The 17,559-nt window shown below is 34.0% G+C and overlaps 3 protein-coding genes across 4 annotated transcripts; 2 read left to right on the top strand and 1 right to left on the bottom strand.

Moving 5' to 3' along the window:
• On the top strand, window positions 1-5,157 carry LOC124938596 (APO protein 1, chloroplastic). The gene is made up of 5 exons (XM_047479067.1): window positions 1-277; window positions 2,297-2,384; window positions 2,615-2,688; window positions 3,405-3,772; window positions 4,254-5,157. The coding sequence occupies exons 2-5, from the start codon at window positions 2,330-2,332 to the stop codon at window positions 5,089-5,091; spliced, it is 1,335 nt and encodes a 444-aa protein (XP_047335023.1). The 5' UTR covers window positions 1-277; window positions 2,297-2,329; the 3' UTR covers window positions 5,092-5,157.
• Window positions 5,158-5,950: 793 nt separating this feature from the next.
• Window positions 5,951-10,829, bottom strand: LOC124937709 (pre-mRNA splicing factor SR-like 1). Of its 2 annotated transcripts, none has more exons than XM_047478021.1 (5): window positions 10,650-10,825; window positions 9,997-10,358; window positions 9,818-9,898; window positions 8,855-8,926; window positions 5,951-6,955 (listed from the first exon to the last, which is right to left on the bottom strand). In XM_047478021.1, the coding sequence occupies exons 2-5, from the start codon at window positions 10,282-10,284 to the stop codon at window positions 6,176-6,178; spliced, it is 1,221 nt and encodes a 406-aa protein (XP_047333977.1). In that variant the 5' UTR covers window positions 10,285-10,358; window positions 10,650-10,825; the 3' UTR covers window positions 5,951-6,175. The 2 variants fall into 2 exon arrangements, 1 of the variants encoding a protein (XP_047333977.1); XR_007099392.1 differs by having other exon boundaries at window positions 6,820-6,955; window positions 8,339-8,926; window positions 10,650-10,829.
• Window positions 10,830-16,220: 5,391 nt separating this feature from the next.
• On the top strand, window positions 16,221-17,171 carry LOC124939882 (protein OPI10 homolog). Its single transcript, XM_047480339.1, has 2 exons — window positions 16,221-16,448; window positions 16,547-17,171. The coding sequence occupies exons 1-2, from the start codon at window positions 16,346-16,348 to the stop codon at window positions 16,987-16,989; spliced, it is 546 nt and encodes a 181-aa protein (XP_047336295.1). The 5' UTR covers window positions 16,221-16,345; the 3' UTR covers window positions 16,990-17,171.
• Window positions 17,172-17,559: the final 388 nt, after the last annotated feature.

The following is a 17,559-nucleotide window of genomic DNA, read 5'->3' as shown; positions in this document are numbered from 1 at the left end:
CGAAAGAAGAAGAAAAGAGAGTGGCTACTGAAGAGTGAAGACGAAGGAACTCCGTTCGATCCTTGCCCAAACGCTGTCCGTTGAAGAAACAGTGAAGATTCATGGCTCATTGAGACGCCTCCTTCCTCAAGCAGAGAGAGAGAGGACCGGATTTGAGCCCTAATTTCTCTAATTATCTCTTCTCTGTTTCGTTTCAATCCGAATTCAAACCAACCGGAGCAAGACAATCCGGACTGGTAGTAGCGCCGTAGCGAGAATTGCAGCCGCAAGAAATCCGGTAATTTGTTTTAATCGATTTGCTTAAGAGTTTTTGTTCGTTCATGATTTAGATTTAGTTGAAAGCTCTACTGTAATACCCTAAATTTTGAGATGAGAGTATGTGAAGCTTCACGACCGAGAAATTAGGGATGAAGAGATAATGTTGACAAATTCTACAAGGAGGCTCCTAAAGTCTTCAAAATATACAATTTAACGACACATCTTAACTTATTCTACCTAGCAGTTAAAATAGATTTCATTCTATGAAAATCTCAAAGAGTTTAGTTGAGTTTATATCTGTTTTCTCGTCTCTTTCTTCTAATCAATCACATTCCCCATTCTTAGTTCAAATTTATTGGCTACTCTAATTGCTATCTGGATCAATCTCTTGTTCATGAAACTCTTGCCTTGATCGGTTTGGGTTATTTGAATCATCTTCAAATAATTCAAAAATTTGCATATGTCCTGTTATCGATCAATTTATCAACTAAAATACTAAAATATTCTCAATTTCATTTTAATACTTTTAAGTATTTTCACCAAATTACCCAACTTTTTATAATCTCAATCCGAACAATCTGAATAAGGTTATTTCAATAACCCGATGTGTTATTCAAATAACCACAAGCCGAACAAGACCCAGTTTATGTAAGGCTTTGATTCGTTCATATTTGAAATGGTGTCTTGATTTCAATTTGGAAATGGAGTTTTGTTTAGATGTTTCTAGCTTCAATTGGATTATTGATGATCCGATTCTTTGTCATATTATTGTAGATGAGAAATTTCAGATTCATTGTATTGATTGATATTGATAGGATTCCATTTGATTTAAATTTTGTTTAGTCATATAGATAATGCTAATTTAAAATTATCTTAAATTCGGCTCAATTCTCTTCTAATCCAGCCCAGTCTAGTAGCTGAGGCCCAATTGTAGGTCCATTTCAATTTAAACTGTTTTTTTAAAGTAGGTTAAGATATATTTACCTGTTTCTTTTATAACAACAAGAACAAAAAGAAATATATGCATCTTTATGAATTTTCTATTTTTTTTCTGATAGATCATACCTATACAATATACAGACAGTGCATGAACTCACTAATTAATTGGCACATGTCAATGTTTAGTACATACTAGACTTAAATTTTAACTGTAATGTACAGAGCTCTGGCATGGCTTGGCCCGGATTTTCTCTCACAAATTGACCCACGTGAAGTCAAACTCAACTATGAACAATGTTTGACGTTGGTATTTTTGAATTTTAAGATTTATTGGTCATTAACAAAATCAGAATTTAAAAGAGAAAACTATGCATTAATTTATTATATATTTTATTTTATGAGGAATAACATAATAAATTAATGCATAGTTTCTCCTTTAAATTTTAATTTTGCTCATCACTAATAAATCTTAAAATATTATGTCAGCCATAGCTGGGCTTGACTTGAGTTGGGTTAATTTGTGAGGGAAGGGAATTCAAACGTTGACATGTGTCAATTAATTAGTGGGTTCAGGCACTATCGGTATAGGTAGGATCGAACGAACCAGCAAACTGAGTGACCGATAAAAACAAAGCCTTGCCTTTTCATTCAAACACTTTCTCGATATTTTCTTTTCAACCCTCTTTCTTTTCTCTCTATCTTTGATGAACCAACGATGAGTTAGTCATCAACCTATCAAAATCTGAAGAAGAAATAGGCGAATGTAATTTCAACGCACATAAATCGAGAAAGGAGCGGGAATTGGTGTTACAGATCTCTTTGTTTGCTATCTACCCTGTTACATTGGGGAAATTTTACTTAGAAAGGTGTTCTGAACCGCTTTAGATATGGGCAAATGCTATCTTAATAGCTGCATCAAATTTCATATGGCTGATGAATATGTACAAATAGTTTTAATTACAAAATTACATGTTTCCCTGAGAAAAGGAAATAAATGGTTACATGTCAATATTTTCTTTATTTAAGTAATCACTTAATACTTGCTAAATGTCAAGACTATCTCAAACTCTGATTTTGATCATATTTCCCACTTTGACAGTGAAGAGCATAACCAGCGATCTATACCCAAGATATGCTGCAAACTTTTTCAGCATTATCTATTTCAGGAGCTAGTTGTTCTCAAATTGGTGAGCACTCTTGTAGCCTTCCTTACCATTATGCTTCATCTTCTAGTGTTTTGATGCCATATTTCACGGCTAAATCGAGCAGTATAATGATTTTGATCATTCGCTGTTTATTTGGTTTTGGTAGCTGGCAGGTTTTCCACATTGAATAAAGATTTGAACTTTGAATGTTTTTTCTTTTAGGTGGAAACATCTTTATTTGGATTATGTATGATTCTTTTATTATCATTCAGATGTTCGCCTTGGCCTGGTTGAAACTAAGAAGGACAATCTGCCAGCATTAAAGTCTTATTCCCTTGCATTTCAGGTTCTTCCTTGTCTCTTGTAAAATTTACCATTTCATTGTCCAATTTGATCCAATAATGTAGATAGTTTTTTTATTACTCTTATTATTATTTAATTGTTTATATGATTAATTAATTAATTCAAGGGATAAGATCCTTAAATATCCTCATCCGAAAATTCCTAATTCTTAGGGATTTGATTCTCCTAAACTCTAGGAATTTGATTTCTCTCTACAAGGGATGTACTTAGTATTTTTTTTTTTGGGAAAAGTGTACTTAGTATTTATACCAACAATAATGGGGATAATATACAATACTTTATCTTCAATCTTTGATTTCGACATATAATTATACTCATATTGGTTAATGCTAAACTAAATAATGTTTTGTTTCTGGAGAATTAAATCTAAAACAAATAAAGATAATAGCAATGCCCCCAAAAACCAGAAAACTGATCCTCAAATGGGGAGCAATATTAAAATACTCAATAGTTTGGTGCAAATTGATAACAGACATCTTTAAACGCATACACATTTCATATTGAGATGCAAAACGATGTAGCTTTTCTAGTTTTAAGAGTATTCATGCAATTTTCATGGATGAATATTTGAAAGCGAGACTACAACTCTCTTTTTTTCATTTTTATTTAAAATTATAAAAATGTGTTATCTTCTCGTTCAGCCATGTGGGCAACTGTTTTCATTAGGAACTAAGACATGGCCTCATTTTTTCGTTGCAGTTTAAGCATACTGAAATTCAAAAGAATGGTCGGACAAAACTAGGAATCTGTTGCTGCAGTGAACAGGGACCCTCCAAGAGACGCCACTTCAAGAAACAAGAAGAACCTACTCAAAATGTTGATCTTCCTCCCATATTGCCAAAGAGAAAGAAAAAACCTTTCCCAATGCCTCTGAAGACAATATTGCAGAATGCAAGGAATGACAGAAAGCTTGCTCATATGGGCATAGAGAAGACACTTGAAGCACCAAAAAATGGAATTCTTGTCCCTGATCTAGTTCCAGTTGCATATGAATTATTAAATTCCTGGACCATTTTGATCAAAGGAGTGGCGCAACTGTTGCATGTTATACCAGTCCATGCTTGCAGGTAAAATCAACCGTCCACAGTATTTTTGCCTACTTTATTAGTCAATCAATCTAACATCTTTATCGGCATTATAAAGTGAAATTTAACCCACTAAGACACTTTCTCAAATAGAAAGTGTCTTGTCAAAGAGACAAAAAATCTCAGGTTTGATTCCCTCTAAAAACGTCCTCATTGAATTGGGAGGTCTTTCGGGGGTTTGTGCTCTCTTCCTCCAGAGACTAGTTTCCTCCAGGGAATGACCCTGGTTTTCAAAACAAAACAAAAAAAATTATCACATGTCAAACAATCTGTGTAACTCAAGTGGAAAAAGTCTTATCTAAGATATCAAATGTTTCAAGTTTGATTTTTACTAAAAACGCTCTGATTTAAGTTGGAGACATGGCGGTGGGTCATGCTAGACTCTCCCAGGGAATAAACCCCTGATCGAAAAAATATATATTTTTGCACTTGGCTTTTCATATAGAATGCTGATTTGTTGCAGTGAGTGCTCGGCAGTTCATGTGAGCAAGACTGGTCACGATATCCAAGACTGCCATGGTCAAACAAGCTCGAATCGAAGGGGCTTCCATTCATGGATAAAAGGATCGATTAACGACATTCTCATCCCAATCGAGTCATACCATCTATACGACCCTTTTGGCCCCCGCATTAGACATGATACCAGGTTTAATTACGACAGAATACCCGCATTGGTTGAGCTATGCATTCAAGCAGGTGTGGAATTACCTGAATACCCTTCAAGACGTCGAACTGATCCCATAAGAATGATTGGCAGGAAAATAATCGATCGAGGAGGGTTTCTCGACGAGCCAAAAAGGCAGCAAACATTGAATTCTTCTCTCATGGAGTTCGACACTCACAGAGCGTTTGAACGATTTCCAGCTCCAAATTCGGAGGAGGAAGTTCCTCAAATTGCAGAGAAAACACTTAAGGCTTACGACAAGGTAAAGTGGGGAGTATCAAAATTAATGAACAAAATGTACACGGTGAAGGCGTGTGGGTATTGCTCGGAGATCCATGTGGGGCCTTGGGGACATAATGCGAAACTTTGCGGGGAATTTAAACATCAATGGAGAGATGGGAAACATGGTTGGCAAGATGCGACTGTGGATGAGGTTTTTCCTCCGAATTATGTGTGGCATGTTCGAAATCCAGATGGCCCGCCTTTGAAGAGTACTTTTAAGAGGTTTTATGGGAAGGCACCGGCTGTGGTTGAATTGTGTACGCAGGCAGGCGCTAAAGTTCCGCTCAAGTACAAATCTATGATGAGGCTCGACATCGTGCTTCCAGATGGAGAAGAAGCTTTCTCGGTTGTTTGATATGATAAAATTATAAATAAACATGGGTTTTCTACTTATCAAGAAATGGTTATCCCTGTTTATGTCGATTGTGTTGTTAAAAACTCAAAATTGTTCTAATTATAGGTGAAAATAAATTTTGCCCGGGATGTATATTTATCTAGATATACGATCTTATATATTCAATATTTCATTTTCAATATATTGTAAATTTAGTTTAATCTAACTCTATTATTATACAAATAAAACTAATTTCAAATAAACTTTTGTATTAAACAATGATGAAAAAAATAAGATTTATTCTTATATATACAAATTCTCAGTACATTACAACTTTAATCAATCTATATTGCTTACTAGATTAATTTTAATATATCAGGTTGTACTATTAACCATATATGTATATTTTTAAGTTTCGATCTTAATAAAATGACAATTTGACTCCAATTTTGTAACATATGAGACAAAGCTAGCATACGATGTTTACATAACTCTTGGCACTGGAAACACCACTTCCGGCAAGATTCTCAATAAAACAAATATAGTCGAGGAGAATTTTTTGGGTTCGTGACTGGTTTTCCTTAGGTAGAAACGCAAACTCGGATGAGTTTACAAATTGACTTGCGATATTAATAGCACCACTGGGTTCAACCTCTTACTCGGAATCGTCGACAAAAGAAAGGACACAATCCAACCTAAATCCATTGAAGAGATCTGAGCTATACTTGCCTTGTTTTAAAAGAGTAAGTGAGCTCAAGTTTATTAGATTTCACATATTTACTTACAAGAAGGGCTTGTTCAGGAGATCTAAATTTGGATTATGTTCAATTTGACATACACTAAAACATTTTAAAATACCAAATAAAAGGAAGATGGCAAATACCAAATAAAAAGAAAGTCATAGTATACATCATATGGATATTTTATCACAATTCAAAATTACATGTTAAAATTCATCATCATCCAATATGAAATTACAAATGTTTGCCTGTCTGTCCTTAAAAATGAAATTACTTTCAAGAAGAAAAAGAACTAAAAGAGAGTTTATAACCTTGGGGGCAGGCAGGGCAAAATAGAAGGCCAACCAACAATATTACCACTACTACTACTTCCAGGTGGAGCCTCCAAGCCTGATAACTTCTTCAGCTCCACTATCCCTACCACCAGGATTCCTATCCTTTGAAGAATCATCCTTTTGTTTGTTCAGATCGCCATAAAGATCTCTAAGTTTTGCCAGATTGCTAGATGCCGATGTCCTGTCTTCACGAGCTGGCACATCATCTTGATAAGCTCTAACACTTTCACTTCTGCTCCTACTCCTGCTCCTACTTCTATGTCGGCTAGTCTCCCGATTCGATCTTTCACCCTCATAACTGCTTTTCCTATAATCCCTCGATCTTCTATCATAATCCCTGTCCCTGTCCCTGCGCCTGTCTCTGTCTCTCCGGTCACTGTCCCTGTCACGGTCTCTCCGGTCACTCTCCCTGTCTCTGTCTCTACGGTCACTCTCCCTGTCCCGGTCTCCTCTCCTGTCCCTGCCCGAGTGATCTCGGTCAGTTAGCTCCCGACTCTGGCTCCTGCGATCACGTGGAGATCTTCGAGAATCATCATCACCGCCACCATTTCTCTCATACGAGGAAGGTGGCAAGGTGCGACGAACAGGTGATGAATCCCTAGTTGATGCGCGGTGAGGGGCACGTTGACCAAATGAGACCGAAAGGGCAGCTTTGACTGAAGGCGGTCTACGGGAAGTCTCGTCAGATCCTCGGGTAGAGTCTCCAGTTGCACCGCAATGTTTTGTAGGGAGCTTCAACTTCTCGAGGTTGGCCACAATCTGTCGCAATACCGGAACAGGGATGCGGGGAAATAGTGTATCGAAATAGTACTGCAAGATCATAAGAAAAGAATTTCCCAAGTATTTATCTTTGTGTCCAAAAATTCGAAAGTTGGACTGAATTTACGTGAATGTCAAACAAACATCAAGGACCATAAAAACAAGTCAATCTATTGTGGAACCTACTAATCTTACAATCTAGACAATCCAAGAATTGTAATCTGTCTATAACTCAAGCTGACATTTGTCGAAGAGTGACTGTCAATAAAATGCATTTTGCAATTAGCTAACACAAACAGATACAGAATATGGAACTAAAAAATGGTCTCAAGGAAAAGAAAAATGCATAAACAAAGGCCTTGTTTGCTGTGGTGTTATTTCAAAATAATCTAGGTTTTTTTTTAAATCATGCTTGATGACATGTTTTGTTTTGGTCAAATGATCAAGGCCTCTTTGATCTAGGGTTGCTGAATAACCAATTGGTTATTTCAAATAACCTTTTCTTTCAGTGGGTTATTGAAAATTAGGTGATTTGGTAAAAAAAACATTGGTGTATAAATAAATAAATAAATAGAGGGACTTTTGGTTGATGATTTGAATGATGAGTTATGAACTAGATACTAGGTTATTTGGAACTAATCTCTCAAGGCCCAAAATATCCTTAGTATTTAATATTTTAAAATAATACAAAGAATAAAGTAAGGTATCTAGATATTTCAGTTGATGATGAGATGTTGGATCATTTAAATTTAATCCAAATAAATAACATCAAACAAGGTCTATATTTCTCAAGTCAAGCTTAAGGAACACAAGGTTTAAGAAAAGAATGACGTTCATCCCTTCACTCACATTGAAAACTATCACTATTAACCTACATCTCAGCAACATCAAAGTTAATGAAACATAATTCTCACGGAAATTACTGATCAAACAATTAAGTGTTACTTGAAGTTAAAAGTTAATTGTCGGGGCAACTACGTTCGCCCGTGAATTTAAGGTAATGGTCTTTCATAGTTTTTATATGTTCCCAAGTAGTCTATACTACAACACTTTTTCGCTGCTATAATAACAATTTTTCAGCTTTCCAATATAAAATTTCACTGGAACCACTCTGAAGGGACAATAAGCTTGAAGGGTATGCATGTATACACCAAAAGCTTCACCATTGATATTAGCATACAAATTTCAAATAGTTTAAAGCAAAGAAAAATTGAAGTGAGTTTAAAAAATGTAGGATGATGTTATTCTTTGCCCAAACCAGAAGATCTATTGGTCTAAAATGAAGCCTAGTATGCATTATGCTAAAGTATACTACTTTTTCATCAATTGTTTATGTTTCTGAGTTATTCAATATTTGCTTTTGAAACTTTCAATGCAATGAAAGATCACAAGACCCTCCAGATAGGTATGCCAGCAAGAAGAGAACAAGATAACCTGACAGTGAGGACCCCTTGATTTCACTTGTCATTGCTTCTAGAGAGAATGTATGAAGAAGTCCGTGTACCGCCAATTCACTCCCTGAAATCAAACTCAGACTTCGACAAAGCTTGGGTTTCTAAGGCGTTGCTTGATGTCATAGAAATGCATTAGCTAACACTGATAATAAATGTTGCACTATTTTAATCACCAAACCTCCCCCAAAAGAAAAGAAAAAAGATAAATAATAAGGTCAAAGGGAGAAAATATGCACCTAGTTTCAGGAAACGTAAAAAAACAGCAAAAAGAAGAATATGTTAATGACTAATGTGTCCTATCCAGCATAAGGGCACAAATGATGGAACACCCGGCAAAGAATTAGGTAAAAAGGAAAATAAGCTCATGAATTCTACAGGCTCGACAGGTCTTCATTATAAGAAAATGTTTTCTTATTAACTAATTACTCACATGTAACATATTATACAAATATTGGGAGTAATAGATCTCATATAGAAATTCAGCATGGGAACTGACCTGTCCAAGTAGTAGGTCTCGTATATAAATACCCATTGTTGTCATATGACCAGTTGACCCAGGGGAGAATTCCTGAAATGGGATCAATAGAGTTAAGCAGGACCACTAGATAAGCAAATCCATAAAAGTAGCACCCCACAAGATCTTAAGAAAGTAGAAAGGACAAATAGACAAATAAACTAACAAAACCAACTAACTAATAAAACATTACCCTTTTGTAATCCCTGGAATGAAGCTTCAAGTGAAATAGGAATTTTAAGGGTGTGTTTGATAAAACTGAAAATTAAGTGTTGAATGTTGAAGTGTTGAATTAGTTGAGTGCATTAAAAATAAATATAAAATAAACCAAATGAATTTAAAGTACTTTATACGTAAGTTAATTAGATATGTGGAACTCATGTCAGGAAAACACTTTAAAACTATTTTACCCTTACAGTAAGTAGTAACGTAATTTGATTAAATTTATAGGGGTTAAACTATTTTACCCTTGTACTAACTTCTTTTGATACGCTCTTACTATATTACCGAGTGACGTAATTCATTGCTTACCGAATAAAGCCAACTTTCCAAGTTTAATAAGTTTAACTTATTTGAGTTGAATTTAAATAATTAAGCAATTTTAAATAATTTAGATTAAGTGATAAGTTGTATTATCAAACAATGCCAAGAGGAAAGAAACTTTGATAAGTTGTATTATCAAACAATGCCTAAGCGGAAGAAGGAAGCTCTGACCTGAAGCATTTATGTATTTAATATGCAGGTGCCATATTTTTAAGGTGCATAGGAGAGATCTCTTATTGGTCAAAATACATGGTCAGGAATGTTTCTCAAGCCTTAAAGCAATTAAATGTAAAAAACATACTTATTTTATAGCCTCCATGGTTGAGACAGAAAATTTCCAATCACTAGTAGTTATAATATACATATCAATTTTGACAATTTTGTATCTTCTGTCAAAAGTACCTGGTCATCTTTGATATAGGGCTCAAACCATTTCCACAAAGTCTTTGGATCTGCAGCATACCTCAAGTAGAGAAATCCAACCTGCAAAACCATATTTTTCACAATTAAAGCTATTAGACACTACAACCCATCCACATTGCCCTCACATGTACACATTAAAATGAAGGAATCTAACTTACAGCTCTTATGTAAGGAGAATCCGGATGATTTAACAGCCCATGCATTTGCTTAACAGTAAGTTTCGTAGTGAAGAACTTGTAGAGAAGACAAAAGGCAGTAGACGGACCCCTACAGTTCCCAGTCATCCATGGTTCCACATGATCAACATTTCCATAGATCTCATCAATTATGTCATTGTAAGTTTTCAATCGATAAAGCTCCTTGAAGTAATCAGATGACAGAATATTCATGCAAAGAACCTTTTCCAGAAGCTGGTCAATTGGTTTCCCTGAAGACTGTACCTCCATAATTGACAAAGAAACAGCCACAAACCCACCTCAAATAAAGAAAACCTTGTTCTTTAATCAGAGATTTTTACCTTCTGTAAAAGTATAGATATCAGACATCAATAAAACGATAAATAGGTAATCAGTAACAGCAAAAAACGACGAATCAAGAGGTTAAATTAGACAACGAAATGCTGAACGAGTTTCAATACTCAACCCACTCATTGAAACGATGAAAAATCGGGTTTTTTGAAAGATTTAAGATACCCTTTTAGGAATTCGAAACAAGTAATATCCCTTTAGGGCACAGATATGAAAATAGAGTATATTCAAGAGAAATCCAGCAAAATAAGAGCTTTGAAACAAAAAGAGAAGAATGAGATTACCGATTTGGGTTGTATTACGTTCTCGCAGCGTATGTTTCCAAAGCTGGTTTATGAATTTGGGTTAAAAGATAGAACAAACCCTAGGCTAGGACTCTCTTCTTGAGCCCTTCGTATACCGTCGATTTTCTCTCTCCTTTTTCTCTTTCAAGTTTCCCGTTTCCTTTCCGTCATGAAAACCTATGCAAAAAACTAAAGGCCTGTTTGGTCCGTCTAGAAATAACTGGCTTGTTTATATTGATTTTGTTAATATTATTTTATATTATTTACTATAATATTATTTGAAGAGACACATCTTTTCAATCTTAAGTTCACATCTCTTCAAATATTATTATTTTTTTTTTAAATAATTATTTCAATATTAACCTTACAACAACAAAAATATAATAAAATTATTTAATACTTTTAATAATATAATTTATTATATTTAAATAATTTCCTTCCATTTAATTTATAAAATTACAAATATTTTTAATATGTTATTTTTTAAAAAAATTAACAAGTTTATAATATATATATATATATTATTTTATAGATGTAATAGATCTCATAGTTTTAATAAAGATGTATTATTTAAAAACTTTTTACATTAATTTAATAAATAAGTAAAAAAAATCTATTTTATAATTTTAATTTAATATCACTCCTAGTGTTAATTTAAAAAAAAAAGTATCTTAACTATTACTTCAAAGTTAAAAAACATTTAAATTAAGAAAATATTTAAAATATTTAAAATGATTGACCTGTTAATATATAAATAAGTTATGTCTATATATAAATAAAGAAATAATAAAAGGACAACGAGTTTAGAACGAAAATAATACCACAAATCTACGTGACAACGTTTTAATAAGAGAGAAAGTAATACCACAAATCTCTAAATTTATTTAGAGCTCATTGTCGTCAAATCGTCTCCTTCTATATTCTTTCTCTAGCGAAAATCGTATCCAAACCTTATAGAAATTATATATCGTCGTTCTTCAGCTTGTCTTGAAAAAATCCTAGATCGTCGTTCGTCTATTTGTCGTTCGAAAATTGTAAGCCTTCAAACACTATTTGTTTTCCATTCAAAACCATATTTTGTATCGCAAAAATAACAAGTCTTTTACTTTTCAGGAGGATGTCGTTCCTGAAACTTCATCCAATGTTGAAAACTTTTAAATTTAAGTTATTTCTAGCTTTTTGTTGTTTTGTTTTTGCTATCGAAAACCAATATTTTTATTTCTAACTTTCTAGTTTTGTAGTTATAAGTTATATGTATTTAGTTTTTTCTAGTTAACAATGTTATTACAGCGATTTATAAGGTCACGTGCAGCACATTTTTTCAATTCATAAAAATATTTAGTTTTTTTCAGTTAACAATGTCATGTGCAGCGCCTTATAAGGTAATGTGTAACAATTATAATAATTAGTTATCTAATTTCCTTGTATTTAGACTAAATTGGTGGAGTTAGAAAACATAATTTTTTCTAGCCTTATTCTCCTTCTTCCCATGTTGTTAAACTTGTATAAACAGGAACTTGTAGATGCTGTAACAAATATATAAAATTCATTTTAAATATTCTTTCCTACATGGTATCAGAGTAATACACGATCCTTTTCTCCCTTAATTTTTTTCAACACAAGACGCCGCTCCTTTTTTGTTTTGCCTTTCATGGCCACCAACAAATTTTCCTCTATTAGCAACCCTAATGGGTCATTAAAAACCTTCACTTGCATCACTCTCAACAGTGTCACCAAACTTCTTCTCTCCAATTACCTCACCTGGAAACTTCAAGTTGAAGCTCTCCTCGATGGCTATGATCTTCTCAATATTTAGATGGATCATTTCTTGCACCGACAACAACAGTCTCCACCACCCTTGAATCTCCGATGACAACTCTGAATAATGCTTATCAAATCTGGCATCGACATGACTGTTTTATATACGGTGCTCTCCTCACCACACTTTCCCTTCAAGTGACATCCCTAGTATCTCAAACAAAGACATCACATGATCTCTAGACTCTTCTTTAGCTTACTTATGTCAAGGCATCCCGCAACCTTAAAGGAGCATTTACACACATCATCCAAAGGTATCCAATTCATCACCACCTACATGCATTATCTAAAGCAAAATTGCAGATCTCCTTGCCTCCCTTGGCTCTCTTGTCTTCGTTGAAGACATGACTAATCATGCCTTGCGTGTCCTCAACGATAGTTACATAGCTGTCATTGATGGAGTCAATGCAAGAGACACTGTAATTCTATTTGATGACATTCTCAAGAAACTCCTCATTCAAGAACTATCCCTTGTTGCTCAACGAAAAACTCCAACTCCCATGACAGCCTTGAATGCATAGACTCGACCCAACCATTTTGAAAAAACTTGGCCTGGGAAATTTTCTGCATCATCCACTTCACGTCCTAGCAATCGCAAATTGTTTCTTGGTCGATGTCAATGGTGCAATGTCAAGGGTCATGTTCTGTCTCAGTGTCACACCTTCAAGAAGCAGCATCATGTGTCCCACCGCCTCATTGTGACTCTTTTGCTAACCCTGGACAGGTTCAAATCCATGCTACAACCGCTGGAACATCTCAAAATAATTTTCTAGTTGATAGTGACGCGCATCACATCACCAATGATCTTGTCAATCTAGTGCTTCATCATCCGTACACGGGTATACACTCACTATTTATGGGTAACAGTTCATGTTTAAACATCTCTCATTTCTAGAAAACTTTTACTTAATGATTTATCCTCTCAAATACGTTATGCGTTCCTTCTATGCAACAACAAATCCTTTATGTTGTCCAGTTTACCAAACAAACTAACTCTATTGTTGTTTTCCTGCCAATCTCTTTCCATGTAAAGAATTTGTAGACAGTCCAAATAACCCACAAAGGCTCATGCGTGGATAGACTCTATCTCTGGCCATCCAACTCCCTGCATGTCCACTTTGTCCGCATAGACTTCTCTTCTTCATGGCATCATAGACGTGGGCATCTCTCATCTTCCATCTTCACTTTTAATCGGTAACATTTTTCTTTGGGTTTAAATAAATTCTAGCAATCAGATTGTAATTAATGTCAAATAAACAAAAGTCATAAACTTTCTTTTGATTAATTCACTCTTAAATCATCTTATCCTCTAGAAATAATTTTCTCTGATGTATGGACCTCCCATGTTTTATCAATTGATGGTCTTCACTACTATTGAATGTTTGTTGATCATTTCACTCTCTATATTTGACTATATCCGATAAAACATAAATTTTATTGCAAACTCTTTTTTCTAAATTTAAATCGCTTGTTGAAAAAAAAAATCATCATAACATCAAAATTCTTTACACGGATAATGGTGGAGAGTATATTGGTCTCCGTCCCTTTTTAAGCACTAATGGCATAAGCCATCACACCACCCCACCTCATACACTTTAACACAATGAAATTTATGAATGTTTGAATCAGCACATTTCCGAAACCAGTCTCTCTCTTCTCCATCACCCGGGTTTTCCCCTCACATATTGGCCTCACGCCATGACAACAACCACATATCTCATCAATCGGATCACAATATCAATTCTTGGATACAAGTCACCCTATTCCAAATTACTCAAAATTTCTCCGGATTATCATAAGTTAAAGTATTTTTATTGTTTTTGTTTTCCCTAGATTAAACCATATGTTAACCATAAATTTGCACCAAAATCTATTGTATGTGTTTTTATAGGTTACTCGGTCGATCAAAATGCATATTTGTGTCTCGATCCAACCACTAGAAAAATCTACACCTCACACCTGTCAAGTTTGTTGAATATGAATTCTCGTACATTTCTTTAGTCCCTTAAACCATTCCGAGTACATAGCAACAATAAGGCCCATTTCAGCTCTCCATAATCCTCCCATAAACCAATCCATGGTAATATTCATGTATGTGGGTTTGACTCTTCTGTCAACTACTGTCATCTTTGTTGGTAAAGTGTTTCTAAGATGCACTTCAATGCTTATCCTAGCATATGTGATGTGTTCGTTTTCCTCTATTATTTGGTCCATATATAATGGTTTCCCCAAGAGACTAGCGAAATGTCTAAGTACTTTTATATTATACATATGAGATGGAATTCCTTAGTTTGAACCAAATTTGAGTTGTTTCCTTCGGTTTGTTGAGTAGATTCATACTTTCAGACCATTTTTTCAATTTCATATAGTTTGACCCAACATATGCGTGTCCCAACTTTAGAATGTTTTCCAGATTTGTTCTCTGCTTGAATTTCAAGAAATAGAGATCATGGATATTTGATGATACATTTTCTAGTCCCATAGGATCTCATTGCTTTAGTAAAATATCCTTAGTGACTGAGAAAGATACACGATTCATACCCATGTAGTCCTTAACAACTACATTTTCTCATTCTTTAATGCATTTTCCCTCAACTTCAATAGATAATTTAAACTTAAAAATTGATTTAAGAATCTCAACTTTTGGTTTAAAATCTCCCAAATAAGTTTTGTCTTTATATCTTATGATCTTCACCTTTCTGTTCTGTATTTTTCTTTCAAACTTTATTAACTTTTCAGTTGGAATTACTTATGATAGTGTAAGTCTTGGTTTTTGGGCACTTCATAAGTTCCTCATTGTTTCCATAGACCAGCTAACTATCTTCTTAGATTTCTCCTATTTTAATAAATTTAAATCATGAAGATATTGAATATTGAGTTGGACAATAGTTTATTGTGTTTTTCCTTACTTAACACAATCTCTCATTTATTTGCTTAGAACATCAATTTCGTAATTTGATTTTTGAATCCGTTGAGATTTGACCTTTTGTTGTATTCAACCTTCCATATTCCATTATTTTTTATTTCAAACTTCAAACTTTCAATTTCATTATGCATTTTTTTCTCAATTTTTTGAGAGCTCTATTTCTGCATTTTTGATTTTTCATGACTATATATGTTTTTGTTTCGTTTTATTTATCGTTTTTTTGCTTGAATCAATTTCTACGATTTGAGGGTAATGAGCAGAAAATGAAGTATTTAAAAGTTAATATTTTTATAAGAGTCTAATGGTCAGACTAAGGCTTATTATTTTGTGCAAATTAGAATTTTGGATTTATTTTGTTAAATCTCGTCATTTTAAATTATTTATTGTTAAAATTATACAAAACAATCTAACATTTTTAACCTCGTCAACTTATTATCTATTTAGTATTTATAATAAATAAACTATTTATCTTACTAATTTAATTAGCGAATTTCAACCAATTAAGGATTTTAACCCGAATCTTATTTATTTAATTGTAAATATCATGTAAACAATATGTAAATGATATTTCAAAGACAAAAACATCTCATTTTAAATGGTGAGTTTTGAAAAAAAAAATGATAAAAATCTCAATTACCTTAAAGAGCCCAAATTTTACTATTTAACATTTTAACAAGTTTAAAAAAAATCAAATTACATATTTAAAAAGCCTTAAATTGTATTAAAAAAAATAAGTTTTAACCACAACCCTAAATAGATGTTGAATTGCTTAAAGAAGAAAGTAGCGATTCTAGAAGCTACTAGATGTCGGATGAACACTCCCTAGTCCCTTTTCTCTCTTCTCTCAAACAACATCAGTCTATACATATTCTTCTCCGCGCTGCTTAACAACACCCAATTTTTTCTTCATTTTCTCTCTGCGAAGTATAGATTCTCAAAAAGAACAACAAAAATGTTCGGAGTCGTCTTCCCTAATCGGAGCTTTCCAATGGATATCTCCGCATTCGCCCAAATTGACACTACCCATTGGCTCCTAGACATGAATACCTTCGTGGGTAAGTTCAAATCAAATTACTTTCTCTCTTTACATAGTTATACATGTACCCAAATGTTTCAAACAACCAGATTCACAAACTTGTTTGATTTTCAACAGGGGAAGCGTATGATTCGATTAGAGAAGTCTGTATCTTTCTTCTCAATGGTATGACTCTTCCTCCTGATAAAGCATTAGCTGTGTATATTCAATCGCCCGGATCGCAATTCTTTTTCTGTGGCGCAATCACCCTTACCCGCCCATCTGCTGTGTTGACTTTGCCATGGCCTGAGCCAACAGCGGACGCAGTCCCTCTTTCTGCAAAGATTGGTGTTTCAGTAGAGGATCTGACTACCCTTCCTTCACTAGATGTAACAGCAGGTCAAAGGATTGAACATTTGGCTATGAAAGTTGGGGAAAATCTGTTCAATTTTATGCAGTCATATTGTAATGTTGATGGTAGTAAACTTGTTGTGCCAATGAATATATTGGATAGATGGTTTAAGAAGTTTCAGGAACGAGCTAAAAGAGATCCTGAGTATCTTAAAGGGTTTGTTTTGTAGATTTGTATCTCAATTTGACATATTCCAGATTTGATCCTGAGATCCTTTGTTTATGAGTTGGTTCTTTTGTTTTGTAGATTTGTATCTCAATTAGACATACTCCAGATTTGATCCTGAGATTCTTTCTTTGTGAGTTGGTTCTTAATATTAACATTGAATTCTTACTATTTTTGCCTTTTGTATGTTGAAAACTTGAAATGAATGTGTAGTTTTGTTGGAGCTTTATTAACCCTTGTTTTAGAGATATATAATATATTGGTACAAGGTATTAGGTTGTAATCCTAAACTGTATTTATGGTTTTTGGGAGGTGTATTCAAGTCAAAGGTTGAAAAGCTTTGGCTATCTACTGGCTGATCATAAGAGGTTCATAATCACTATTTACTCTGGTTATCTCAAATAAGTTAAGTTTTTTCCATTCAAATTCATTTGAGATGCATAGCAGGATGGCACCCCATAAAATTGAAATCTATGTATTCATTGGCTCAATTTGTCGCCATATGAGCCTCAATAAATTTTGTCGCCATCCGAGCCTTTATCAATTTGTCGCCATCTGAGCCTCTATCTTTATT

This window comes from Impatiens glandulifera, chromosome 5 (genome assembly GCF_907164915.1).
Source record: "Impatiens glandulifera chromosome 5, dImpGla2.1, whole genome shotgun sequence".
NCBI classification, from domain to species: Eukaryota; Viridiplantae; Streptophyta; class Magnoliopsida; order Ericales; family Balsaminaceae; genus Impatiens; species Impatiens glandulifera.
Note: the sequence above shows the minus strand (reverse complement) of the source record. Positions and strands in the feature narration are given on the sequence as shown.

Bases quoted from the DNA above. Each gene is read 5' to 3' on its own strand.
- LOC124939882 (XM_047480339.1), top strand. From the start codon at position 16,346: ATGTTCGGAGTCGTCTTCCCTAATCGGAGCTTTCCAATGGATATCTCC. The intron at 16,449-16,546 runs GTAAGTTCAAAT...GATTTTCAACAG, and splicing joins AGACATGAATACCTTCGTGG to GGGAAGCGTATGATTCGATT.
- LOC124937709 (XM_047478021.1), bottom strand. From the start codon at position 10,284: ATGGAGGTACAGTCTTCAGGGAAACCAATTGACCAGCTTCTGGAAAAG. The intron at 9,899-9,996 runs GTAAGTTAGATT...ATGGTTTTGCAG, and splicing joins ATTCTCCTTACATAAGAGCT to GTTGGATTTCTCTACTTGAG. The intron at 8,927-9,817 runs GTACTTTTGACA...ATCCCATTTCAG, and splicing joins CCTATATCAAAGATGACCAG to GAATTCTCCCCTGGGTCAAC.
- LOC124938596 (XM_047479067.1), top strand. From the start codon at position 2,330: ATGCTGCAAACTTTTTCAGCATTATCTATTTCAGGAGCTAGTTGTTCT. The intron at 2,385-2,614 runs GTGAGCACTCTT...ATTATCATTCAG, and splicing joins AGCTAGTTGTTCTCAAATTG to ATGTTCGCCTTGGCCTGGTT. The intron at 2,689-3,404 runs GTTCTTCCTTGT...TTTTCGTTGCAG, and splicing joins CTTATTCCCTTGCATTTCAG to TTTAAGCATACTGAAATTCA.